Here is a 23152-nt window from a genome sequence, read left to right on the forward strand (position 1 = left end):
GCTCCAAGCACGGAGCCAGCCCCTGTCTCTGCAGGATGGAGCACACACATAACCCTAACATCCCTGCTCTGGCCAGCAGTGCTGCACAAACACCAGGAGCTGAACATCATCTCTGCCACCAAGAGATGCTTCCCACATCCACAGCACTGTCTCTGCCATTAAACTGATATTAGGGGGTGGCTCAGGGCTGCAGTGCCAAGGGCAGCTGCTCCATGCCAGCTGCTGAGATCCATCTGCCATCTCCAGGCACCACGAGGCTGCCAGGGCAGAGCAGCAGGGCAGGGGATGCAGGGCAGCAGTGGGGTGTGCACAGCCTCAGCTCCCCCCACCCCACCCCTGCAGCCCCATTCATTCCCTGAGCATCCCCAGCCATTCCCAGCACAGATTCCTGAGATAGCCCGAGTTTGACATCATCTGTGGCAGCAGGCACAGCTGCCCTCCTGATGAAAGGGAATATCATCCCTGTTTACAGCAGCAGCAATTCCAGCCTCCATCAGCAGCCTGGACCTGCAGCTACAAGCCCAGGGCAGCCTGGCCCTGCATGGACTGAACCAAACCAGTCCAGATCCAGAGCCCCAAACTGGTGCCAGGACAGGGCTATGGCAGGGAGAGTGACAGTGGCACAGCAGCACTGCCAGAACAGTTAACAGATTTCCTTTTACAGAATCCCAGACTGGTTTGGGTCAGAAGGGATCTTGAAGCTCATCTCAGTGGGCAAAGACACCTCCCACCAGCCCAGGCTGCTCAGGTCAGATCACTGCTGGGTTTTTTAATTTTGATTTTTTGATCAGTCTTCAGTGCCCTAAACTCAACTCTATTTCCCAGTGCACCTGTTGACTTCTTTCCTCGTGATGTGTTTGAACTTAATGAGCTTCTGTCTGTGAAGAAATATAAAATTCACTAAGGAACTGTAGTTAATAATTGATTTTCAAGGCTACAATTTCTTTTAATGTGGGGCCAGGATCGTGAAGGGTGCAGGATGAACGCTATGGGCCAGATCCAGCTCTGCCATCCCCAGTACAGTGGGAATCCTCAAAGCTGCCTTTCTGCACACATTATTTTCAGACAAGAAAGCATCAAAATTCAAGATCACTCTTAAAGGTGCCTGAATATTTACTAACTGCATAAATGAAATTGTCCAGGATTCTTTTGATACCACAGTGCTTAAAATATCCTTAAAGCACTGCACAAGCAGCACTGGAAGCAGCTCACAAACTGACAGTGGATATAATTTAAGTGTCCTAAATTCTTTAATTTTTTTCTTTGCTGTTTTGTAGTGCCAGAACAACCCACAAATACTAAATGGCAAAGGCAATTTTAAAAATTGTATTTTCCCAATTTTTTTTTCTTCCATTTACCGAGGGGCAGAAACCCAAGAGCATTCTGCAGGCATTTTGTTGGGAGTCAGAGCACAGGTCAAACATCTGAGGTGTCTTCTGCCATCTCAGGGGGACTTGGAGCACACGATGCCTCCTAGCCCAGCTCCTGAAACTGGGTCCAGCAGCAGCTGAGCGCTGGTGCCACGCTCAGCCAGCCCGGGAGGACGTGCCCCATCTCTGTCACCATCCAAGATGCTACAGTGCCACCTTCAGTCGGAAACACGGGAGGAAAATCCCCTCAAAAGCCAGCCATGCCCCACGGAGGCTGCCCAGAGAGGCTGGGGCTGCTAAGGCAGCGCCTCCACCGTCAATCTCTGCCTTGGCACTCATGGAATTGATTGAATTTAAAGCTTTCCTCGGTCTGTCCCTCTGCATTCACAGGATTTTGCCCACAGAGGTTGGGGGGTCCCCATCTCTGGCAGTGCCCAAGGCCAGCCTGGAGCACCTGGGACAGTGGAGGTGTCCCTGCCATGGCAGGGGTGGCACTGGGTGGGCTTTGAGGTCCCTCCCAACCCAAACCAATCTGGGATTCTGTGAGCACAGAAAGCTTGAGGAACAGATGAACCAGGCTCCACCCAAATTATCCCTAAAAACACCTTAAATGGGAAAAAACCCACTTCTGGCTCCTCCAGCAGCATCTCAAACAGGTCTGGTAGAGAAAGAGATTCACCATGTTTTACACCCAGATTTTAGGGCAGAAAAGGAAGTTCTAATGTTAAAGGACACTGGGAAGAAATTGATTTTCAGAGTGAGCTTTGCCAAATGGCTCCTCAGGAATCCAGGGACTGCAGAGGACTCCAGAGCCAGGGCAGAGCAGCCTGAGCCTGGGGCAGGATGGTGCCAGACACTGAGGTGAAATCCACATTTCCTGCCTGTTCCACACTCCTGCAGGTACACCCCACATTCACCAGCCCTCACTGAGCCCTGCTCTCAGACCTTCATTTAAAACTGGCTCATGAAATGCAAACCCCACCAGCTACAGACACATCCAAAGCTCTACCTATGGTTACATAAAATTGCATCTGCATGAGACACTCTGGCTATGCATAATTTATCCCTACTCCCATGCACACACAGTAATTAGCCCTTGCTGACACTTAATGAATGGGAATTCTCATAAAAGTTCTCCAGTTTTTGTGCTTCATGCAAACATATTCAGTGACTAATTTTTGCTCCTTATCTAATCCAAGCCGTTCATCTGAAATAATGAATCGGGTGCCAACTGAAACTTTCTTTAAACTGGTTTTAACAACAACAAAAACACAGCACAAATTCATCTCTGAGAAGCAAAGGCACAACACAAAATTGTCTTTTAGAAGCAAAAGCCCTTCAGAAGAGTGCAGAGCTCCCCCCTGAAGTCATGCGTGCTGCGGGGGGATAAAGGAAGGGAGCAAAATAATCAGGCAGGCTGGAAAGCAGCAGTGATGCACTTGGTTATCTCACTGTGCTAATCCCCCGTCAGGTGACTGCTCACAAGATTGCTTTAAGCCCTCATTACTGAGGGAGAAGCAGGACGGGCGCTTTGGTGACCCCAGAATAACACGTCTGACCCGGGAGAGGGCTCGGGGCATTGCAGAGCCACCCCAGCGAGCTGGAACCCCCAGCAGATCAGGGAACAGAGGCACAAAGTGCTCTGCTCTACAGAAATCACACTGAAATGCTGTAAATCAAACAGCTTTTGCTCCCCAGCCAGAAGACACAAATTAGTGACTGGGCTTCGGATGTAATTCCAGGAGCTCTGAACCTGCAGCTTGGCAGAGAGGAGGCTTTTAATTCTCTCATTAAAAGCCCTTCCAATTGAGGAGACGTTAATTGTAGATTTTCACAATAATAAGCTCAAATCATATGACAACAAATCCTACAAGTTGGTTGGAGATATTTATTCCAGGACAGGTTATAACCTGTTGGTTGTGCTTCAGATACTTCCACCAGCTTGAAAATACCCCCCCTAAATGTGAATTTAAGGCAGAACAGCTTCTCTTCCCCTGATCCAAGCCACAGGGAGTACCTGGCTGTCACCACTCACTGTCACCTACCCCAGCACACACACAGAGGGCTCTGGAGGCTGGGAAGTCACAGGTACATTTGCAAAATAAATTAAAAACAATACAGAGCACTGAAGCCAATATTCCACTGGATTGGTCTAATCTAGGGAAAAAAAAAAGGCAAAACTCCAAACTCACCTTGATCATTTCTGCCACATAACTCTCTGGTCCTGTGTATTCTGTGGAATCTTTGACTTTCACCAAGACAATAAAGCACAAATAGTGCCACATGTTGTGCTCCTCCTTAATGTGCTCTTCAAAGGTCACTGTCTTGTTGTCAAACTTATCTCTCTCCAAACCTGTGAGAGGACACAGGGAGAACCATGAGTGCTTGCCAGCTGGGGACCAGGGAAATCAGATCTAGGACAAAACTGGCTTCTAAAGTCTGCTGCACTTCTGCAAACCGCTGTCATTCTGGAAGGACACTGAATATCAGCATAAAATGTGAAAAACACCCAGGGAGAGAAGGAAGGAGAGAGGAAGGAGGAGAGGGAGGAAGAGAGGGAAGGAGAAAGGAGAAAGAAGAAGAGAAAAGAGAAAGAAGAAGAGAAAGGAGAAAGAAGAAAAGCGAGGAAAAAAGGTCAGACATGAAAGAGAAGAAGAAGAGGAAGAGAAGGAAAAGAGAGTAAAGTGTAACAAGTACTGCTTATATTTATTATACATAACAGAAAAAATATTGGTTAGAAAAGGCAACAACCCCGTAGCAAGCAGTTAGCTGGATTTCATAACACATCTCCTATTTTTGGGCAAACTGATAGCAAAAGCAACGTTTGCTTTGCAGCAAATTTCCAAAGGTTCCCCCGTCAGGCTGTGTGTTATGCAACACGGCAGGACCATGTCAGTCAGCCACAGCACCTCCACTCCCAACCTGCTGGTGGGAAAAGCTTCCACAGGCACGCTTGGAAGAAATGACTGCTCATAAAAATCCCTCCTGTTCCCACAGGAAGCTGCTCTTCGAGCAGAGGGGAAGCAAGAGCTGGAGTCTGGAGGGAAAATGGGATCCTGAGCATTGCCCATCTGCTCCTGCTGCCGAGCTGCAGCGCACGTGGTGCCCAGGGACATGAACTGAGCACTTCAGGGCTTTTGCCTCATCCTTGCAGCTCTCCCTGCCCCACCCAGAGTAACCCCTTCTTGTTAAGGGTGTCTCCACACTTACCGCAAATAAAGCAAGTTGTTTTTAAAATTTCTTCTTTCTTCTGTTTTTCACTCCTTAAATCAGCAAAGGTGTCAATGATCACCCCAAAAATCAGGTTCAGGACGATGATGATGACCATGAAGAAGAACAACAGATCATAGATCACTCTAGCAGCAAAGAGAGGTTCCTGCAAGACACATTTTGGAATTATTAAGAGCTCAATCAGCTACACATCTCACCCTTAATACCACCCTGCCCCACACCCCTTTGCCTGAGATTCTCCCCTGATGATGCTCTCCAAGGGGAACTCAACTCAAAACATTAAATGAGACTAAAATGCAAAAATCACTGAAAGAAAAGCCAAATCAGTCAGCTGCCAGTGTGGGATCTCTGCAGAGCTGCTCTTCCTGTGTCCAAGATTTTGGACTTCTCTCACTTTCACAAGAGAAAACTCTTCTGGCACTCACTGAAATTTGTTCTCACCCCTCCCTGAAGCCCTTCCAAATTACATCCTTATATTAATCTGCAGTGTATCAACAGAGGAGCAGTGGGGACCATTAAGTTTTTAACTGGAATTTAATATCATTAATTGCATTTAATAGCCATGTAAACTGGACCTTTCAGTGTACATTCCACATTTATTGCAGGCCTGAATATCCCAAATATCCAGCCCCCATTTTCACAATCATCCTGCCAGTCAAGTGCCAAACTTATTATTAAGAATTAAGTAACTCTGAAGGCTAAGTTTTTTCTAAAACTTTGAAATGTCAGTTAAAACAAAAAAGCACTGCCCCCAGTGTGGCTTTGGGAGTGACAGCCTGAGCCTCAGATAGCAGAGCCATCACAGAATGGTAGAATGGGTGGGAAGGGACCTTAAATCCCATCCAGGGACCCCTCCCACTGTCCCAGGTGCTCCAGCCCCAGTGTCCAGCCTGGCCTTGGGCACTGCCAGGGATGCAGGGCAGCCACAGCTGCTCTGGGCACCTGTGCCAGGGCTGCCCACCCTGCCAGGGAAGAATTTCTTCCTAACTGCTGGACACAAAAGCTTAAACAGCAGTCAGAGGGGGAGCCAGAGGGGTGTTATGGAAAATTCCTGCTGCTTATCCTGGTCCTCACTCTGATGACAGCTCCAAACCTCATCATCCTTCCTCCCCCACACTCCCACCAGCCCAGCCTGGTCCCTGTCCTCCCCTCCCTCCCATCTCTCACACTGCCTCTCCCCAGGGATGCTGCCCTGGCACCCAGCAGCCAGCACAGCATTCCCTGAGCCCTCAGGCTGCTCCCTCACTGCTCTGTGCCCATCTCCTTCCTGCAGCTCCTCAGCACATTGCTGCTCCCCCATGCTGCTCTCTGCACAGCCCAGAGGTGATGAGAGCCTGGGAGGGGTGCCTGGAGCTCAGTGGGACCCCAGGGATGTCCCCTCAAGGGATGTCACCCCCCAGGGATGTCCCCCTCCAGGGATGTCCCCCTCCAGGGATGTCCCCCTCCAGGGATGTCACCCCCCAGCAGCAGCGTGTCCCCCCGTGTGTTCAGAGCAGAGCACACCCGCTCTCCCAGCAGAGCAGATCCAGCCCTGCTCAGCAGCAGCCTCCACCCCCAGCCCTGGTGATTTACCTCTTTGGAAGGTTTCCTGAGCACATCACCTACTCCACCCCCGCTCCTGAGCCCGTGACTCAGAACAGTAACAATGCACATCAGCAGCGTCTCGCACGTATGCTCCTTGTTCTCTTCCTCCAGCTCCTCGGTGAGCAGCTCTGGGAACACAGCAAGCAAAGACACGTTTCACAGCCAAGATTAGCTCTAAATCCTCCTCTCCATTCTTTGCTGGCTGTGCTCTCTCCCCCCTCACACTGCCAGCCTGTGCTGCAGGTCCCTGTGGGTTCATTCCCCAAATCATCAATCACAGAACAGTGTGGGTGGAGGGAACCTCACTCACCCAGCCCCTGCCCAGCAGGGTCACCTGGAGCAGTGACACAGAGCATCCAGGTGGGGTTGGGATGTCCCCAGAGAGGGAAACTCCACAATTCCATGGGCAGCTGCTCCAGGGCTCTGCCCCCTCCGTGGAAAGCAGCTCTTCCTCATGCTGAGGCAGGACCTGTTCATGGCCACTGCTCCCTGTCCTGTCACTGGGAACCACTGGGAAGGGTCTGAAACCATTCTCTGACACCCCTGGGGACATTGTGAGGATTGATGGGATCCCCTCTCAGTTTCCCCTGGACTAAACAGGCCCCAAACAGTCTCTGCCCATAGGGGAGATGCTGCAGACCCCTCCTCACCCCATAACCTCCCAGGACCCTCTCCAGAGCCCCCTGGGAGCAGATCTCCTCCCTGCCCTCCTCTCCCCATCCCCACCACCGTTTTCCCTTGTGCCTGAACTGCTGCCTGTGACTGGGTGCAATCTCTCTGCATGCCTGCTCTCATGCACAGCTCAGCTCAGCAGATGCCTGTTTATACAGAAGCCGAGCTTTCTGACAGCTCCGAGGACAAAGTGTTGCCTCTTCCACTCTCCCCTGGTGCCTGACAGATTGCACAGCCTTTGGGCTGCACTCAAAATGGCAACTTCCACTCGGAGCTTTCAAATGGCTAAAAGATCACTGCTTGTGGAAACAGCATTGTGCCAGAAAAGCAGCACACCTCTCCTGACCTTCTCTTCGCTCAGCTCCAGGCTCCAACTTCGCTGCTTCACTTGCAGAGCTGCTAAAATCCACTCCCCAACCTCACACACTCCCCTGTTCCCATTAAACATTTCCCAGAAACGCTCCTGAGCAGATCCCAGCCTCCCACAGGCAGCCCTGTGCACCCCTGAATACCCAAAACCCGAGAGCAGTGGCCAAATATGGGCACCAGGAACACCCCTGAGCACACAGGACCCTGAAATCATTCTGATTATTTGTGATACAAAAACATCCCTGCGCTTTCCTTCCTGCAGCCAGAGATGAGCTGAGAAAAGCAGCTTTTCCTGCAGCTTTTCCTGCAGCAAGGCTGAATTTTACTGTCCCAGAGAGGACCCCTGAGCCAAGCAGAGCCTCTGCTCCTGTGAGCAGGGCTGGTGGCATCACTGACCATGCAAGAGCTGCCCTTCCCAGAGAAGCTGGGAAGTTCTGTCTGCCCCTCCCAGCCAGCACCGTAAATCTCCCACATGGAAATTACATTTTCTAGAAATAAAACTGAAATATTTCAATACCCAGGTAATATCTCACTTTCTTGATCTCCAAAGCCCCCAAACCTATCCTTGTCTACTTAATCCATCAAGCACTTCCTGCCATGATATTAAAAGAGTTTCCTTAGTTTGAGACAGAACAATGCTGCCAATAAACCATATTTCACAGGGCATTATCTTCTGAGATCACATTTAATAGCCTTATGTTTTAAAATAATAAACTTTGCAAAGAGGCCAACTGCATCTCTTCCTTCTGCAATTGATGCAGAAAATTCAAGAGTATGGCAGTGTTTTATGAAGTCTGGTTTAGTTGTAAGTTTCTCTGCTTTAGCCACTTCATCTAACAGATGTTATTTATGCTGCTGGCCTAAATTAATCCTATCTCAAGTTAATCTCGTGATAGCTTTGTTCTCAAATTTATTGCATAGGATTTTCTGAAGAAGTCATTTTAATTGAAGGTGATTAAGCAAAGAAAGAGTGCGAGCTCAGGGTGTGAGTCAGGAATCCCAGGGAGGTACTCACGGTCCGAGGGGATGATGGAGGAGCAGTTCTCACTGCTGCCTGCCTTGCACACATCTGAGTAGAGGAACTCCCCAGTCATGGTCTCACCGGGCTCTGTGTGATCTGAAACCACAAAATGCTGCATCAAAGGATGCTCCAACACCCTGCAAGGTGACTCCTCAGGTATTGGGGCTCCCCATCACACTCAGTGTGCAACTACAAGGCATTTAGAGCAGTATCTTACCCTAGAGTTTAGAAGGGCACAGTTACTTCCTGATTTACACATTCCATGGCTTTAAATTCAACCACAAAACCTTTCTTTATTTCCCAGAATCCCAGATTCACTGAGGTTGGAAAAGACTTCCAAGATTCTTCATTTAGTGGCAGATGCCCCAGCCCAGAGCTCTGAGTGCCACATCCTTGGGCACCTCCAGGGATGGGCACTCCAAACCTGCCTGGGCAGCCCCTTCCAAGGCCTGAGCTCCCTTTCCATGGAGAAATTCCTGCTGCTGTCCCACCTGGAGCTCATTCCCCTTGTGCCATCCATGCCCTGGGGAACAAGAGCTCATTAACACAACCCACGGGAAGGAGCAGCTGGCACTGACCTGGCAGCAGGGTCTCGTTGGGCAGCTTGTCCACTTCCAGGATGAAGTCATCCTTGAAGAAGAGGTAGCCCACGATGGAGAAGAGGTAGACCAGGATGAGGGCGAGCACGGCCGTCAGTATGATGGAGCGCCCGTTGCGCGTCACGCTCTTGATGACGTTGAGCAGCGTCTCCTCCCGGTACACCAGGTCAAAGAGCTGGGGACAGCCACGGCAGCACATGGGGCACCAGCAGCACTGCTGGCACCTGTCCTGGCCCCAGCGCCCTGGGGCAGCTGTGCCCTCCCTGCAGCAGCCTGGCCAGCAGCCCAGGTGTTCCTGCCTCGGCGCTAGGCACACACCAGGCTGCCAGCACAGGCTGCTGCCTGGCTCTAATTTATAGTATTAGCTACACCCTCACAGCCTCCAAACAGCTCACTGCAAATTGCAATTTGCTGTTTTCTTTAAATCTTCATTTATTGAGCATTTCATTAAATAAGCGATATTTTTTCCCAAAATCTGTGTTTGGATTTCTCTGCTGATGTTTCCTTCATTTTTCACTGGGTCTGGGACAACCCACAGCAGAGCCCAGGTTGTGGCTGTGATCCTGGTGGATCACAGACAGCTGTTTGTTAAACTGGACCTCCATAAACACAGCAAATAACCAGCTCAGGTACCAGAGGATGTGGCAAACACCAACAAAGACACAAAAATAGCCTGTTCTGAATGGGATTCAGCTTTGCTTCAACACTGACACATCTACACCACTCCCATGAGATCGCCTCCTTCAGTGTTATTCTAGAAGCACTGTGCTGTGCAAGGTGAATCCCACCCCAGAGAGAGGGAATGTGTGCCAGGATCTGTGCCCATCTGTGAGGGCTGGAGCCTGGATCAGCCATGGAGACACTCCAGAGTCATCCAGCTCTCAGAAAGCACAGACACTGTGCTACATTATTGATAACAACACAGCAAAGCATCACAGCCCATCTCATTCTGCCCCATGGCAGGGACACCTCCCACTGTCCCAGGTGCTCCCAGGCCTGTCCAGCCTGGCCTTGGGCACTGCCAGGGATCCAGGGGCAGCCACAGCTGCTCTGGGCACCTGTGCCAGGGCTGCCCACCCTGCAAGGGAAGGATTTCTCCCTCATACCTCATCTAGACCACTCCTCTTTGGTTTAAATCCATCCCCCTATGTCCTTTCCCTTTCTGTGCAACAAGCCACACATCAGCAGAAGGGATGTGGCAGGAGTCCTGCTGTCTCCCTAGGTAACTTCTCCTAAAGAAAACCTTCAGTCTGTGGCTTTTCCCAGTGTCTGTCCAACAGCTTCCCAGCAGAAAAGCAGGAATGTTCCTGGATATGTCCAAGATGGGACTTCACCAACAGAGCAGATGTTCTGAGGGCCAAGCAAACACCCACCAAGAGGCTGTAGAAGAACTCGTGCACGAAGAGCCCCAGGGCACAGATGAGCAGGTACAGCAGGTGATAGAGGAACTCCACGTCCATGATCATGGCCTTGTACCCTCGCGTGAAGGTTCCGCAGTTACCCACAAAACTCATCAGGAAAATGATTTTATTACAAACCTAAGGGAAGATCAACCATAAATTAGGTACAGTATCAGGGAAAACAGACTGTTTTTCAAGCTGGAAGTAACTAGGCACTTTGCTGGGCAATCCCTTCCAATGCCTGACCATTAAGAAATTCCTGCTGCTGTTCCCCCTGAGCCTCCCCAGCCCACCCTGAGGCCGTTCCCTCTGCTCCTGTCCCTGTTCCCTGGGAGCAGATCCCAAATCCTCCCGGCTGTCCCCTCCTGTCAGGAGCTGTGCAGAGCCACAAGGGCCCCCCTGAGCTCCTTTGCTCCAGGTTGAGCCCCTTCCCAGCTCTCCCCATCAGACTCACAGTGCATAATTTCCTGAGCCTCACACAACCCCATAAACACTGAGGCACTTTGGGTGAATAACCTCGTGCTTTAGGTCACAGGCTCCTCCCCATGCCTGTGTGAAGCTGGAGCTGTTCCTACACTGAGCAAAACCTCAGAGCTCTGCCTGCAGCCTGGGGAGCCAGGATTAAATGAGCAACTCAGAGCCCTCATGTGAGGAGCAGCCCAAGGAGGGCATTACTCCTCTCAGCACTGTGTCTCAGGCTATTTCTGCTCCATGCCTTCCCACAGAGGTAAGGAACCCTGCCATCAGGGGCAGAGGAGGCCAGAGAAGCCCCCTGGGTGCTTACATTGAAGGCTCCCAGCAGGAAGAGGGTGGGCTGCAGCCCCACGGAGAAGATGAGGCGCAGGATGGTGGAGGCGATGAGGGCGCGGATGCCGTGGGGCTTGGGCAGCGCGATGACGATGGCCAGGGAGATGAGCATGGCTGTCCACAGCAGCCCCGACAGGTGGGGCTCCAGCGTGCCTGGGCAGAGGCAGAACACACCATTGCTGCACAGCCAAACCCACCAGAGCACTGCCACGGGTCCTGCCTGCGTGGGCATCACCCACCCACTGCCCTGGGTCCTGCCTGCGTGGGACATCACCCACCCACTGCCCTGGGTCCTGCCTGCGTGGGCATCACCCACCAGAGCACTGCCCTGGGTCCTGTCTGCGTGGGCATCACCCACCCACTGCCCTGGGTCCTGCCTTGGTGGGGCATCACCCACCCACTGCCCTGGGTCCTGTATTGGTGGGGCATCACCCACCCACTGCCCTGGGTCCTGCCTGCCTGGGCATCACCCACCAGAGCACTGCCCTGGGTCCTGTCTGCGTGGGCATCACCCACCCACTGCCCTGGTGGGGCATCACCCACCCACTGCCCTGGGTCCTGCCTTGGTGGGCATCACCCACCCACTGCCACAGGTCCCATCTTGGTGGGCATCACCCACCCACTGCCCTGGGTCCTGCCTTGGTGGGGCATCACCCACCCACTGCCCTGGGTCCTGCCTGCCTGGGCATCACCCACCCACTGCCACAGGTCCTGCCTTGGTGGGCATCACCCACCCACTGCCCTAGGTCCTGCCTGTGTGGGCATCACCCACCCACATTCAGCATCACCTGAGCCTGCAGCAGCTTTAATTACAAATTCCTTACTAAATCCTTATGCAGGTGATAAGTGCTACAGGATCTCCATTGTGGGGCTCACACCTGAGTGCTGAGGGCCTTTGCAGCCCCTGTGCTGTGCAGAGGCAGTGCCTGGGCAGGTGAGGACACTCCCTGACACTGCCCCTGATGTGCTTTTGGTCAGACCCTCACACCCATTTTTGGCATCTTTTGCTATTTCTGGGTCTATTCAGACCGTCCCCTGAGACTGGCTGCTTACACAACACCGAGCCTTGTAGCTAAAAATACACTTCCCTGAAAGAGCCATAAAAAATATCCAGCCCCAAACACCATTTACCCAGGTTGATGCAGAATGGCAGACACCTCTTCCTCAAAGCTGACTTAAAAAATTTTTGCCTTCAAGCAACTGGTTCTCAACAGACAAAAAAGCAAGATCCCCCAAATTTCACAGCCCTCTGCAGCCCTTGTGCAAGCACATCCTCACAGAACTTGTGTCTGACTGGCAAGATCCTCACCCAGGGCTTTTTACCCCTGCTCCCAAATTCAGGCAGCTTAGGAAATATTACTCTCATCTGACTACCACGAGCAGCCATTTAATCTTGTTCCAAATCACTGCAGATTAATAAAGACAGCAGAGGATGGATGGAAATTAAAAGTTAATAAGCGTAAAGTTGAACAGCTGTTTTGGCTGCCTGGGGGGAGTTTGGGCTCCTGCGCTGTCACACAGCACGAGGTGCAGAGCTGGCAATGGAGTCACTGGGTGGGAACAAGCACCAGCACGGGGAGGGACACAGGAAACGTGCAGCAGCTTATTTAGGAACGACTTATCTAGAATCTGAATAAGATTTATTGGGAATTCATTTGCTTTCAGGAGTTGCAGCAGCTCGCAGCAGGCGTGAAGAACACCTGGAGTTGAGTGGGGCTCCCAGGGGCTTCCTGAACAGCCAGGCTGGGAGCAGCATCCTCATCCTGGCACACGGAGCTCAGGGTGGTCACTGCTCCCCTGCTGCACCCACCCTGACCCCAGGGCCTTGCTGGCACTCCCTGCACAGCCACAGGGAACATGCACCCAGCAGGGACTTCTGCCTGCCTCTGGAATTCTCACCATTCCAGCACCAAATTCCAGGCATCCAGTTTTGTTTCTGCTCCTCAAGTCAGAAGTTTTACAGCTTCTGCTACTGTCAGATGCTCATCAGCTGCTCAGTTCACCATGTCTGAGCAATTCAAGACACTGACAACTTCCCCCAAACAGTCTGTTTGGAAGAGACTTTTTTTTTTTTAAGCTAAATATAAGATACACATGTATTTATTTATTTTACTTTTTGGATTCTAACTAGGAGAGGAAGAGGTTTTATCAAAATGCTGGGAATGGGCTCCTCTTCCCCATCCTCCTGTGGTCACTGCTCCCCCTGGCAAGGCAGGACAATGTCACCCACCCTAGCACTCACAGCCCTCCAGGAAAAGTCTGTGGAAAATGCCATTAATAAACTGCAAGCTCAAGGAAAACAACACATTCAACATTTCACCTATTTTTAGCTCGATCCTTAATTACAGGACTTTAGACTGAAGTAGAACAGTCAAGCAATTAGAGGAGGATGTTTGTCTCAGGTAATTTTTTCCCCTAGGAAAACGCATGGCTCTACATTTTCCTTAAAAAATGTCTTAAGAAAGAGTAAGAGAACAGCAGAGTTTAAAACAAGGCAATGTAAAAAGCCAAATTCTGTTCTCCTTCCCCCACTGATGTAGTGCACAGACACGAGTGGGGAGAGCAAAATTTGGCTCATTATATCTTATTTGTTCACATGTTTTTTAGGTTAAATTTCAGTACCTCCTCGAATTCCCTTGAATGGGTAGAAAAATGCCACGAGCAGGTTCATGAGGACAGCCAGGTTGAAGGAAATGCTGCTCCAGAAGGACATGTTCCGAGCACACCAGTACAGGAAAGGCTGAGCTGAAAGAGACAAAATCATTTCTTTTTAATGGAGGGTTTAGTAATAAAATAAGAGATCTCTATAAAAAAATATATATATCACCACCAAAACAAGTTTGTTTTCAGTTTGCCCAAAAGCACAGCATCAAGAGTAATAACATTAATGGCTAATTCTGAAGTTTTTTAAAATTATCCTTCATCCTGGGGGCCCTTAAAGTTTCCTAGATGGTGTTTTAAGGCATGTTTCAAACACCATTAAGATGGTGTTTTAGACATGTTTCCAACATGGTTCAGCAGCAGCAAGAGAACAAGCTGAGGAACTGCAGAGATCAAGCACCTGAGGTCTCCCCTAATAACACACTTGGTACTCAGAGTCACACAAGAACAATCTGGAGGAGGAAAATGAGCTCCAGCCCCATCCCTGCCAGCAGCTCACCTGCACCAGGCAGTGCCACCTGCAAATTCATTTTCTGCTGACAACAACCCAAAGTAGCCCCAGAATAAGCAGGGGGTGAAGCTCCCTGGCCTTCCCTCTGCCCTGGGGGCAAAGGACCCAGCACATCTCAATGTACAACCAACAGCACGTTTAAATCCTTAATGTTACCCAGAAATACTTCTCAAAAAGACTCCTAATTTTAATAATCCCTGCAGCCAGAACCAAGAGGCAGAAAGCAGAAAGATTCCTTTGCTGGAGTGGTCGTGAACCCAACAAAGCTGCCTTGCAGTAATTCCCTCTGCATCCAGGCAAAATCCCCCTGATTTTGGCTCCTGCAGGCTTTCTGCACAGCAAACTGAGTCCTCCTGAAATCCAGAGCAGTGAAAAAATCAATTTAAAATGCTCTCAAAGGGAAAGGACTGTTTTGCCCTGGTGGAAGGAGGCAGCTGGTTTAGATACCAGAGAGCAAAGAAAAAGCTCTCAGTAAAATTTAGGAACAAGCTGAAAATGCAGACTCTGGGGGGAATGATAATTTATAACATGCAGCAGTTCTGAGCCTTGCAGGAGCCACCACCTCTCCAGAAAATGCCCTCCTCTAACCCCAAGCTAACAAAGGGGTAAAGAATTCCACAATATCTCAATGTTCTCTGGAAGAATGTGTAACCAGGTTTAATTAATTTCTATGGGATTATATAAGGGTGATTATAAAGGTCCAGGTTTAACTTTAAACCTTCCCTTGGTGATGGACACTGACTCTCTGTGCAGTGCTTCTGCCTGGCTTGGGCAGCTCATTTCCATTCTTAATTAACAATTAAGAGACTTCTGGTGCTCAGACCATGAGCTGAAGGGAGAAGGACATAGATCTCTATTTTAGAAGTCTTTTTGAGGGTTGAACAGACTCTAACTGGCATCATGTGAGCACACACAGCACTGCCAGAGGTCACAGCTCCAACACAAACTACTGAAAACATGAGAAACAACTCTACAAATGCAAAAAATCAGAGGATGGGCAAGGCCTGGATATTAGAGACAGAATAAATGATCCCAGTTTTTTAAAGGAAAAAAAAAAGAAATATTCTCCAGTTCTGCAGGTGGATCTTGGCTAATTTGTGGCCTGTTGCACCTGTGTTCAGACATTTTAGCATCACAGGGATGGAAGGGGCTTGTCAACCTGTCAGCCAGTCTACTTGCCAAAAAAGGATGAATTCTACTTTACAATTACACAGAAATCCATCTTCAACTTGTTCTTGAACATCTGCATCCCTACAGATGCCACAAGTCCACAGAATCTTTATGGTTGGAAAAGGCCTTTACAATCCAACCTTTACAATGTCCAGCGTTGCTGCATTTCCCAGCCTTACTGCCCCCTGCATCCAGCACTGCTCTCCTCAGCTGGGTCCCCCCTGAATCCTGAATTTCTTTTTACAAACAAGGTGTGGGTTTGCTGGTAGATAAAACTAGTACTGGGAGATAAATAATGGGAAGGATTTCACTGATTGATGAATGGAGAAAGATATTTGCTTTTACAAAAAAACTTTAGGTTTCCTGATAAAGGAAATTGGACATTGAAAGATGAAAGAAACAATGGGGAAGAATAATTCTTACAGAATTTAAGAGTTTAAAATTAAAAGGGAAGGTTATACATTAGAGGGAAATTTTCAGTATCAGGTGTACTGAGGAGTTTGTATTTTTTAAGTCTTTTAGTTAATGGGGAAAGAGAGAAGGGAAACGCAGCCAGGAAATTGGGATAAGAAGGAGGCTGCGTCTTCCAAAAACTGGAGAGATTTCAGGGGATGTTTTCTTGCTTCTCTCTTTATTGGAATGAAACCTCACTGCTGCGCCGCACGTGGAGCAGCACTGACCCACCTCGCAGTTTCTTCTGCCAGTTCATCTCGTTGAAGAGGTCCTCAGACTTGAGGAAGAAGTCGTTGATCTTGCTGCCCTGCTCGTCCCTCTCGGTGGTGTAGTAGATGCGCAGCTTGGACTCCTTGGTGAGGAACTCGCAGATGCTGGGCACGGGGAACACGATCTGCTCCATGGTGCGGTCCGACCTGACAATCTGCACAGCAGCCTCGTCAGCCCCTCGCAATGCTCTTAGCTCTTGGTTTGCTGCTTGTTTTGCTCCCCCTTTCAAACCAGCACATGCATTTCCAAGGAACAGCAGCTTGACACAGATTGCATTTAATTTACCTTTCAGGGCAGGTCTACGTTTTGCTCCAGAATTGTAATTTTTATGCTGTGGTCTTATTCTGGCAGTACTGGTCTTAGCTGGGATTTCCAAGGGGCCCAGAGAATCCCACATCAAAGCTGGGATGGAGTTCAGAGCAGTGTGGTGGCCCAATTCAAGAATGTTGGCAAATTTGAGCCAAATCTGGGCAAGTACAAGGAATAGCAGTTCTATCTGTATGAGTTACTACAGAATTTTGGGAAGTCACAGAACCATGGACTGGTTTGGGTTGGAAGGACCTTAAAGCCCATCCAGTGCCACCCCTGCCATAGGCAAGGAAATCTTTCAGTGTCCCAGATTGCTCCAAGCCCTGTCCAGCCTGGCCTGGGACACTTCCAGGGATAGGGCAGCCACAGCTCCTCCAGGAAATCTCCATATCTGTGAACATTTTACTTTTATAAAGCTCTTAGATGGCACATGAGGCCAAACTGTCACTTGAATCCAGGAAGAGTGGCAAAAAGCTATCACAAACTTTCTGGATTCAGCAACAGCACCGGCCAAAATGTAACAGAAGCGAAGCCACACTTGCTGCTGCCAAGAGAGCTCTGCTCAGCTCCATCCCCGAGCCCACACATGACAGCTCAGGAATAGCTGCCACTGCCAGGGAATTAAATAAATAACTCTCCCTGCATGTTCTCTAGCAGAGACAACAGTCCACACACACAGAGGCAGGCAGAGCACATGAACAGTGCCCTGGGGCTGCCCTCTCTGGGCCCAGCCCGGGCTTCCCTACCTCAATCTGTGCCGTGTGCTTGGCGTAGAACTCCAGCGCCTCGTCCCCCTCGATCTGACCCCCCGGCTTCAGCATGTTCTGCAGCTCTTTGTTGTGACGAGCCAACTAAAATAAAGGAATGCACAGGGAGTGGGAGACACCAGATGTCTCTCTGTGATATTAAATTCCTGATTTTTGGCATAAAAAAAGAAATAGTACGCAGTCAGCTGCTAGGAAAGGGCAAAGTTGACAGAAGGCTTGTTCTGTTCCAACCAGACACCCTGCAGCTCTATTTTGGGAGCAAGTCAGAATGATTCAAATATGTATTTCTTTAACGCCAGTGTTGTACTCCTCTTTTCCCCATTTGCCTGGAATCTTTCTGATCACACAGAAATTCACATTCACTCTGTCCTTCTAAACAACCCCAACCCAAAGGTGTGCTCATCACCCAAAGATGCAGGCAGGGACAAGGAGAAAATCTGCATCAACTGAGCAGAAGATGCACAGAGCACTGCTCCAAAATGCTGCTGGATGCTCCAAATTCATCCTGCAGCACAGTGAGGGTCTGTCTGCTCAGATGCTGGAGGAACAAGAAGTCTCTAATGCAGTGAGAGATGCAGCACCAATATATTAAGTAGATTTAGATACACCTTTCTCCTCTTTGGTTTTCTGCCTTTCAAACACACATTGTATCAATACAATGGCTCTGCTTGGCTCCAGCAGAGAGAGAATGTGGCAAGGACCGAGATTTCTGATTACACTTTAATTGATCTGTGAGTAGAATTTCTTTGGGAGTATAAAGTAACCTTTGATACAGCTGAAAAATAATACACTGCTGCTCAGTGCTGCCAAGAATTGAGCCACGTGTCCTCAGGAGCTCAGTCCAGAGCCTGCCTGCTTCCCACAATAAAAGAAAATTCCCAAAGTTTTCTTGCATTATACTATTTTTGTTCATGATTAAATTAGGATTTGCTCTGATAACAGGAGAATGTGCAGTGAGTCTGCCTCAGCGATGAGCCACGAAAACAGTTGCAGGGAAAAGCAGAGTGGCTTTTCCCAGTTTGGGATTTGTGGTGGAACTCTACCTGATGGGCCAGGATGTAAATGTTGTGTCCCACGTTCCTCGGGGATGCAGCCACATCCTCCCCGTTCTCTCCATCCTCAAACTCCACCTCTCCCTGCAGATAGGCCTTCTTGATCACTTCCACCTGGAGAGGGAGACAGGCAAGGAGAGGAGGCTCAGGCAAAGGGTGGAAGCTGCTGAGGGCAGCACTCCATGGCTGGGAATGGAGCGGAGCAGGGACACCCAAAGGGACACCAGTGGACAGGGCAGGATAAACTGAACTCAGCCTCAGCCCAGCTCACTGGCTCAGCAAACTGAACCCCACGTTTCCCTGAAGGTGACACGTTCCAGGCCACCCTCTCTGCACCTGCATCACATTCTGAGCTCCAACACAGCCCCGAGCACTGGGATGAGTCAATGGTGCTTGGGCTGTGCTTTGCATCTCCTGCTTGTGTTTCACCAGCTCACACGTGAATCAGCCCCAGACCCTGCCAGGGCTCACTGGACAGCTCTGGGGCCACAAGGGACTGTCACTTCTCTGTCTCCTGTGCAAATGAAGAGCCAGGAGCTGGGGAGGGGTCCCGGGACTCACCAGCTCCTTGGGCCTCATGTTGTAGAGGATCCTCTCTGCGTTCTCACTGTCGTGCCTGCTCTCCATGATGGCCAGGAGCAGCTTGGAAGCGTTGTTCTGAGGGCAGGGAAAAGCAATGCAATCACTGCCAGGAGCCACAAAGTGGGGGTACCCAGCCCGAGTGGCACCACTGTGCTGCCCAAGGGCTGCAGGGTCCCACAGGAGCAGCCACTGCAGGCACAGCGTGCCAGGGCTCTCACAGCCTCACCTCACCATCCCTGCCTCTCGTTACTGACCTACACAACAGGTAATTTTAGCAGTTTATTCCCCAAATCCTACTCATTGAAAGGCATCAAATTAACCCCAGCCAAGGTTTAAAATTCTAAAAATGCTGCTGTTTTCATGCTCGTGTTGTTTTGTTTTGATTTAAGGATGCTGCAGCATCGCCACAAGCTCTGAGCTCCCAAATGGTGCAGCTCAGCTCTGCTGAAGATGCTGCTGATTAAATCAAGGGACAGCCAGGGCTGAAGACACAGATGTGCTTTGCTGCTTTTAACCGAAATCACTCTGCAGTCTGCTCACGCCAAGGAACACGGGGAGGAAATGGGAAACTACCACAAGGCACCAGACTACTTTAATACGAACAATTAAGATTAAAATCCATCATGCCTGACAATAAAACCCAATAAAAGTATTTAATTTTGAAGTATAACGCTAATCGAGTCTAAAAGCATTTTTTATTTACAATAATAAAAAACCCACATTACCCATAATAATGGTGTGAGTCGGCAACGGAAAACAAGGAGACACTGCAGTGTCAGGCAGGGCAATAAGTCAGAAAGGAAATATTTCTCAAGCACAGGCTGAAGCAAGAGTGCTTTGGGACTGCTGTTGCTAGAGGGGAACCTGCCCCTGTGTTTTTGTGTTTTGAAACCAGCAGCAGGGCTAATTATTTCAGCATTAATATGGACAGCCATAAAGAATTGTTGATTTAATGTCAACCTATTAAACAACACCAATAAAGTGTTGGGAAAGTAGTTGCAACATGAGAAATTTCACTTCCACTGTCCACATAAAAGCTCAGCAGCAACAGAAGAGTTTTCATCAGCTTTAGATTTTTTACAGGAAGTGATTTTAGGATTCCTCAGCATCCTCTGACTGCCTGCATCCCCCATCTGAGAACTGGTGGCTCCATGTCATCATTTAAAAGATGAAATACCTGTGACAAACAATCTTTGGGCACTGCCTGCAGCTCACTGATGTGTATCATTTTTGTGCACTTGTGAATATTGGGATATAACAAACACCCACATCATTTTAACAGTAAAATCACATTTTATCCCGCTGTTAACGTGCCTCACACACAGAGCATTCACTTGCCTTCAGCTCCAACACGAGGTCCATCCTCTTCTTTCCCAGCGGGTTGATGTCATTGAGAATTAATGCTGTGATGATGTCAATGCCGTTGGACTCGTGGGTAGCAATGCAGTTCTGTCCAAAGAAAAGTCATCAGCCTTCACTAATTGCCTGCACTGCACACACACCCGGGCTGGTGACCCTCAGAGCAGCACAGTCCCCTCTGTCATCACCTCGTGGGCTGGAAAGCTGCACACAGAGCTCTGGGCAGGGCAACAACAAAAGACTGAAGGCATTTTGTTCCAAGCTTTTCCTCTCCTCAGCCACGGTCCTGCTGGAGCCCCGGGGCTCAGGAAGCAGGAGGACCACGGCTGATAAATGAAGCATTTCCATGCCAAAGCTGCAGGCTGGAGGAACAGTGCTTTACTGAGATTAGGGAGAGTTTTCTTTATTATAAACGTGCCAATCAACACCTACTTCAGAGCTGTCTACACAAAGAAAGGGAATTTCCATAACCTCCTGCCTACCCTTCAGCCCTGCTCTGGGAATGGTCTGTACCTAAAATGTACAAACAGCAGCTTGCTGGCTTCAACATCCAGAGAGACATTCCTGTTCTGTCCTCAGAACACCTGAAGGGTTTTATTCCACCTGACCCAGAGAGCAGAGGGACACCGACCATTCTCCCTGGCAGGCACAGCCTCACATGTTTTCTTGCAGAGACAAAGGCAGAAAAGCCACATCTCAGTCCTTGAGGACAATATTATGGCTCAATTAATAAGGAACTGGAGACAATAATCAGAAACTGGCACAGGTGCCCAGAGCAGCTGGGGCTGCCCCTGGATCCCTGGCAGTGCCCAAGGCCAGGCTGGACACTGGGGCTGCAGCACCTGGGACAGTGGGAGGTGTCCCTGCCATGGATGGGTGGCACTGGGTGGGATTTAGGGTCCTCCCAACCCAACCCATTCTGGGATTATATCAAGTACAGCAATTCCCCACTCTCCCTGTCCAGTCTAATGAAACAATCTTAGCAAAGCAGAAATAATTCTACTGCTCTGAGTGCTTCAGCTCCTCAGAGGGGGCCCTGAGAGACAACTTGATTATGAGGAGTTTATAAAGGAAACAATCCTCCAGCTTGGGGGGGAAATAAAGTGGTCAGTGTTGTGAGACAGCAGCAGGCCAGCAGAGCTGGGGCTCAGGGAGAAGGGGGATGCATTTCCCAGCTCTGGGTTCATTACCTGGTTCTCGTGGCAGGGCCCCTGGCAGTACTCAGTCAGACTTTCCAGCGTCTGGTTGATCAGTGCCACGTTTTTCTCGTTTATGTACAGACCCAGCAGCCCAAGTCCCCCAGTTGTGCTCCCACAGATGCAGTCCAGGAACTGCAGAGTCTCACACACCAGGTTGTAGTTGGTCTTGTTGTTCTGGCAGCGTAGGAAATTCTGTGGGGAGAGTGTCAAAGCCATGAGGGAGGGGGAAAACCATGCACAGTGCTGTTTAGCTGATAGTATTTATTAGGTTCATCCATCCCCAACTCCACAGCATGGTGGATTGCTCTGGCTCGCTGTACAAGCAGTTTTAGCCTCTTTCCAAGGCTTATTTGCAACGTGCTGCTCTCCTGAGCAGCTTGCTGGCCTCATGCTGTACAGCAGAGAACAGAGTGCATCCCCTAAACACAGAGATGCATTAGAGGCTGACACACCCAGCCCAGAGCAGGCACTCTGGGAAGCTCTCTGCAGCCTGGAGGCCTCACCCAAAGCTGCACTTCCCTGAGCATCACCAAGGCTCCCTCCTCCCTCCCACACCTCGCTGGGGCCGCACAGCAGCTCCACCTGCACAGAGGGACCCGAGTGCACAGCTGGAGGGAAGGTGCCTTAAGATGGAATTCTCTCCACGGCATTTCTTTCCATGTCATTATTGGGATTCCCGCTTGAAGCTGCTGACTGGGAGCAGCTCCTCTAAGGAAAAGCCAGATTTGCCACTGTGGATTTAACAGCTTTCTGCTGTTATTTCTCCTATATTCCAAATGAAGAAAAGCACCAAACCCACCCAAAACTGAAGGACAACTAATGAAAACCAATCTCCCAGTGATTCAGATGCTGTTTGCCACTGCATTCCCAGCAGTGCTGCAAAGATTAGCAGCCAGTACCACTTGCTTTTCCTTCAAGTTTCAGCAGGAAAACTCTTATTTAGCTTAATTCTAGCAGGTAACAACAATTCCAGGGTGAAAAAGCCCTCAGAGGAACAGGAGCCATGGAGTAGGGAAGCAGCAGGGTCTTTCCTGCCAGCCCAGAGAGCTGCACTGTCCCTGGCTGTCTCTGCCTGAGTCAGACTAATGAGTCTTTTAAGGCAAACAGAGAGAGAAATTGCAGATTCAATGGAAGGCGAAGCTAAAAAAGGAAAACGCTGTCTATGAATGCAGACTAAAGGTGACAGTGATTCAGCACATTTCAGCTGATTGCTCATTTAGTATCCTGACTTCTGATTAACTTGTCAGAATGCAAAAAAGGTTGATCCTACAGAAATTGGAGCTCGTGCCTTCCCTCCAGGAAAAAAGGCAAAATGAAAGGATGATACCCAAAGTGAGGAGGTAAAAATGCTCCCTGGTTGCAGCACAGCATTTATTCTGATTGCAGCTAAGCCTGTACCTGAGCTGCTTGACCCACAGTCAGCAAGGAGAGAAGAGGAATGAGGCACAAGACATTGCTAGGCTGAAACAAGGGGAAGGAAAAAATTGTACAAAGCAAACCCCTGGTGCACTGTGAGAAACTGCCCCAGGGAGTGTCTGCTGCTGTCTCAGCCAGGACAGAGTGAACTCCTCATTTTCAGTCCCCCAGAGCACCTCAGGGCGGGAACACAGCTCTGCAGTGCTGAGTGTGCCAGCCCACTGCGCCCTGTGGGAATGACCCGGGGTGTGCAGACCCTGCCCCAGGAGCAGCAGCCACGGCAGAGCCAGCCAGAACACCTGGGAGGCACCCACTGCTCATGCCAGCCCTTGCATTCATTGGGGAGGGCA

At 49.8% G+C, this 23152-nt stretch overlaps 1 protein-coding gene across 9 annotated transcripts in view; it reads right to left on the bottom strand.

Moving 5' to 3' along the window:
• The window catches only part of ITPR1 (inositol 1,4,5-trisphosphate receptor type 1), a 157893-nt gene that overhangs the window by 13011 nt on the left and 121730 nt on the right, over window positions 1-23152 (bottom strand). For all 9 annotated transcript variants that reach the window (XM_074550302.1, XM_074550301.1, XM_074550298.1 and 6 more), the window contains 14 exons: window positions 21378-21578; window positions 20167-20277; window positions 18808-18903; window positions 18238-18360; window positions 17174-17278; window positions 16080-16272; window positions 13676-13798; window positions 11031-11206; window positions 10220-10384; window positions 8826-9021; window positions 8242-8343; window positions 6174-6313; window positions 4581-4746; window positions 3563-3723 (listed from right to left, as the gene is read on the bottom strand). In XM_074550302.1, coding sequence (XP_074406403.1) covers window positions 3563-3723; window positions 4581-4746; window positions 6174-6313; window positions 8242-8343; window positions 8826-9021; window positions 10220-10384; window positions 11031-11206; window positions 13676-13798; window positions 16080-16272; window positions 17174-17278; window positions 18238-18360; window positions 18808-18903; window positions 20167-20277; window positions 21378-21578 — 2058 coding nt within the window. The remainder of the gene's footprint in view (window positions 1-3562; window positions 3724-4580; window positions 4747-6173; window positions 6314-8241; window positions 8344-8825; window positions 9022-10219; window positions 10385-11030; window positions 11207-13675; window positions 13799-16079; window positions 16273-17173; window positions 17279-18237; window positions 18361-18807; window positions 18904-20166; window positions 20278-21377; window positions 21579-23152) is intronic.

The sequence above is a fragment of the Zonotrichia albicollis genome, chromosome 12 (assembly GCF_047830755.1).
Source record: "Zonotrichia albicollis isolate bZonAlb1 chromosome 12, bZonAlb1.hap1, whole genome shotgun sequence".
Lineage (NCBI taxonomy): Eukaryota > Metazoa > Chordata > Aves > Passeriformes > Passerellidae > Zonotrichia > Zonotrichia albicollis.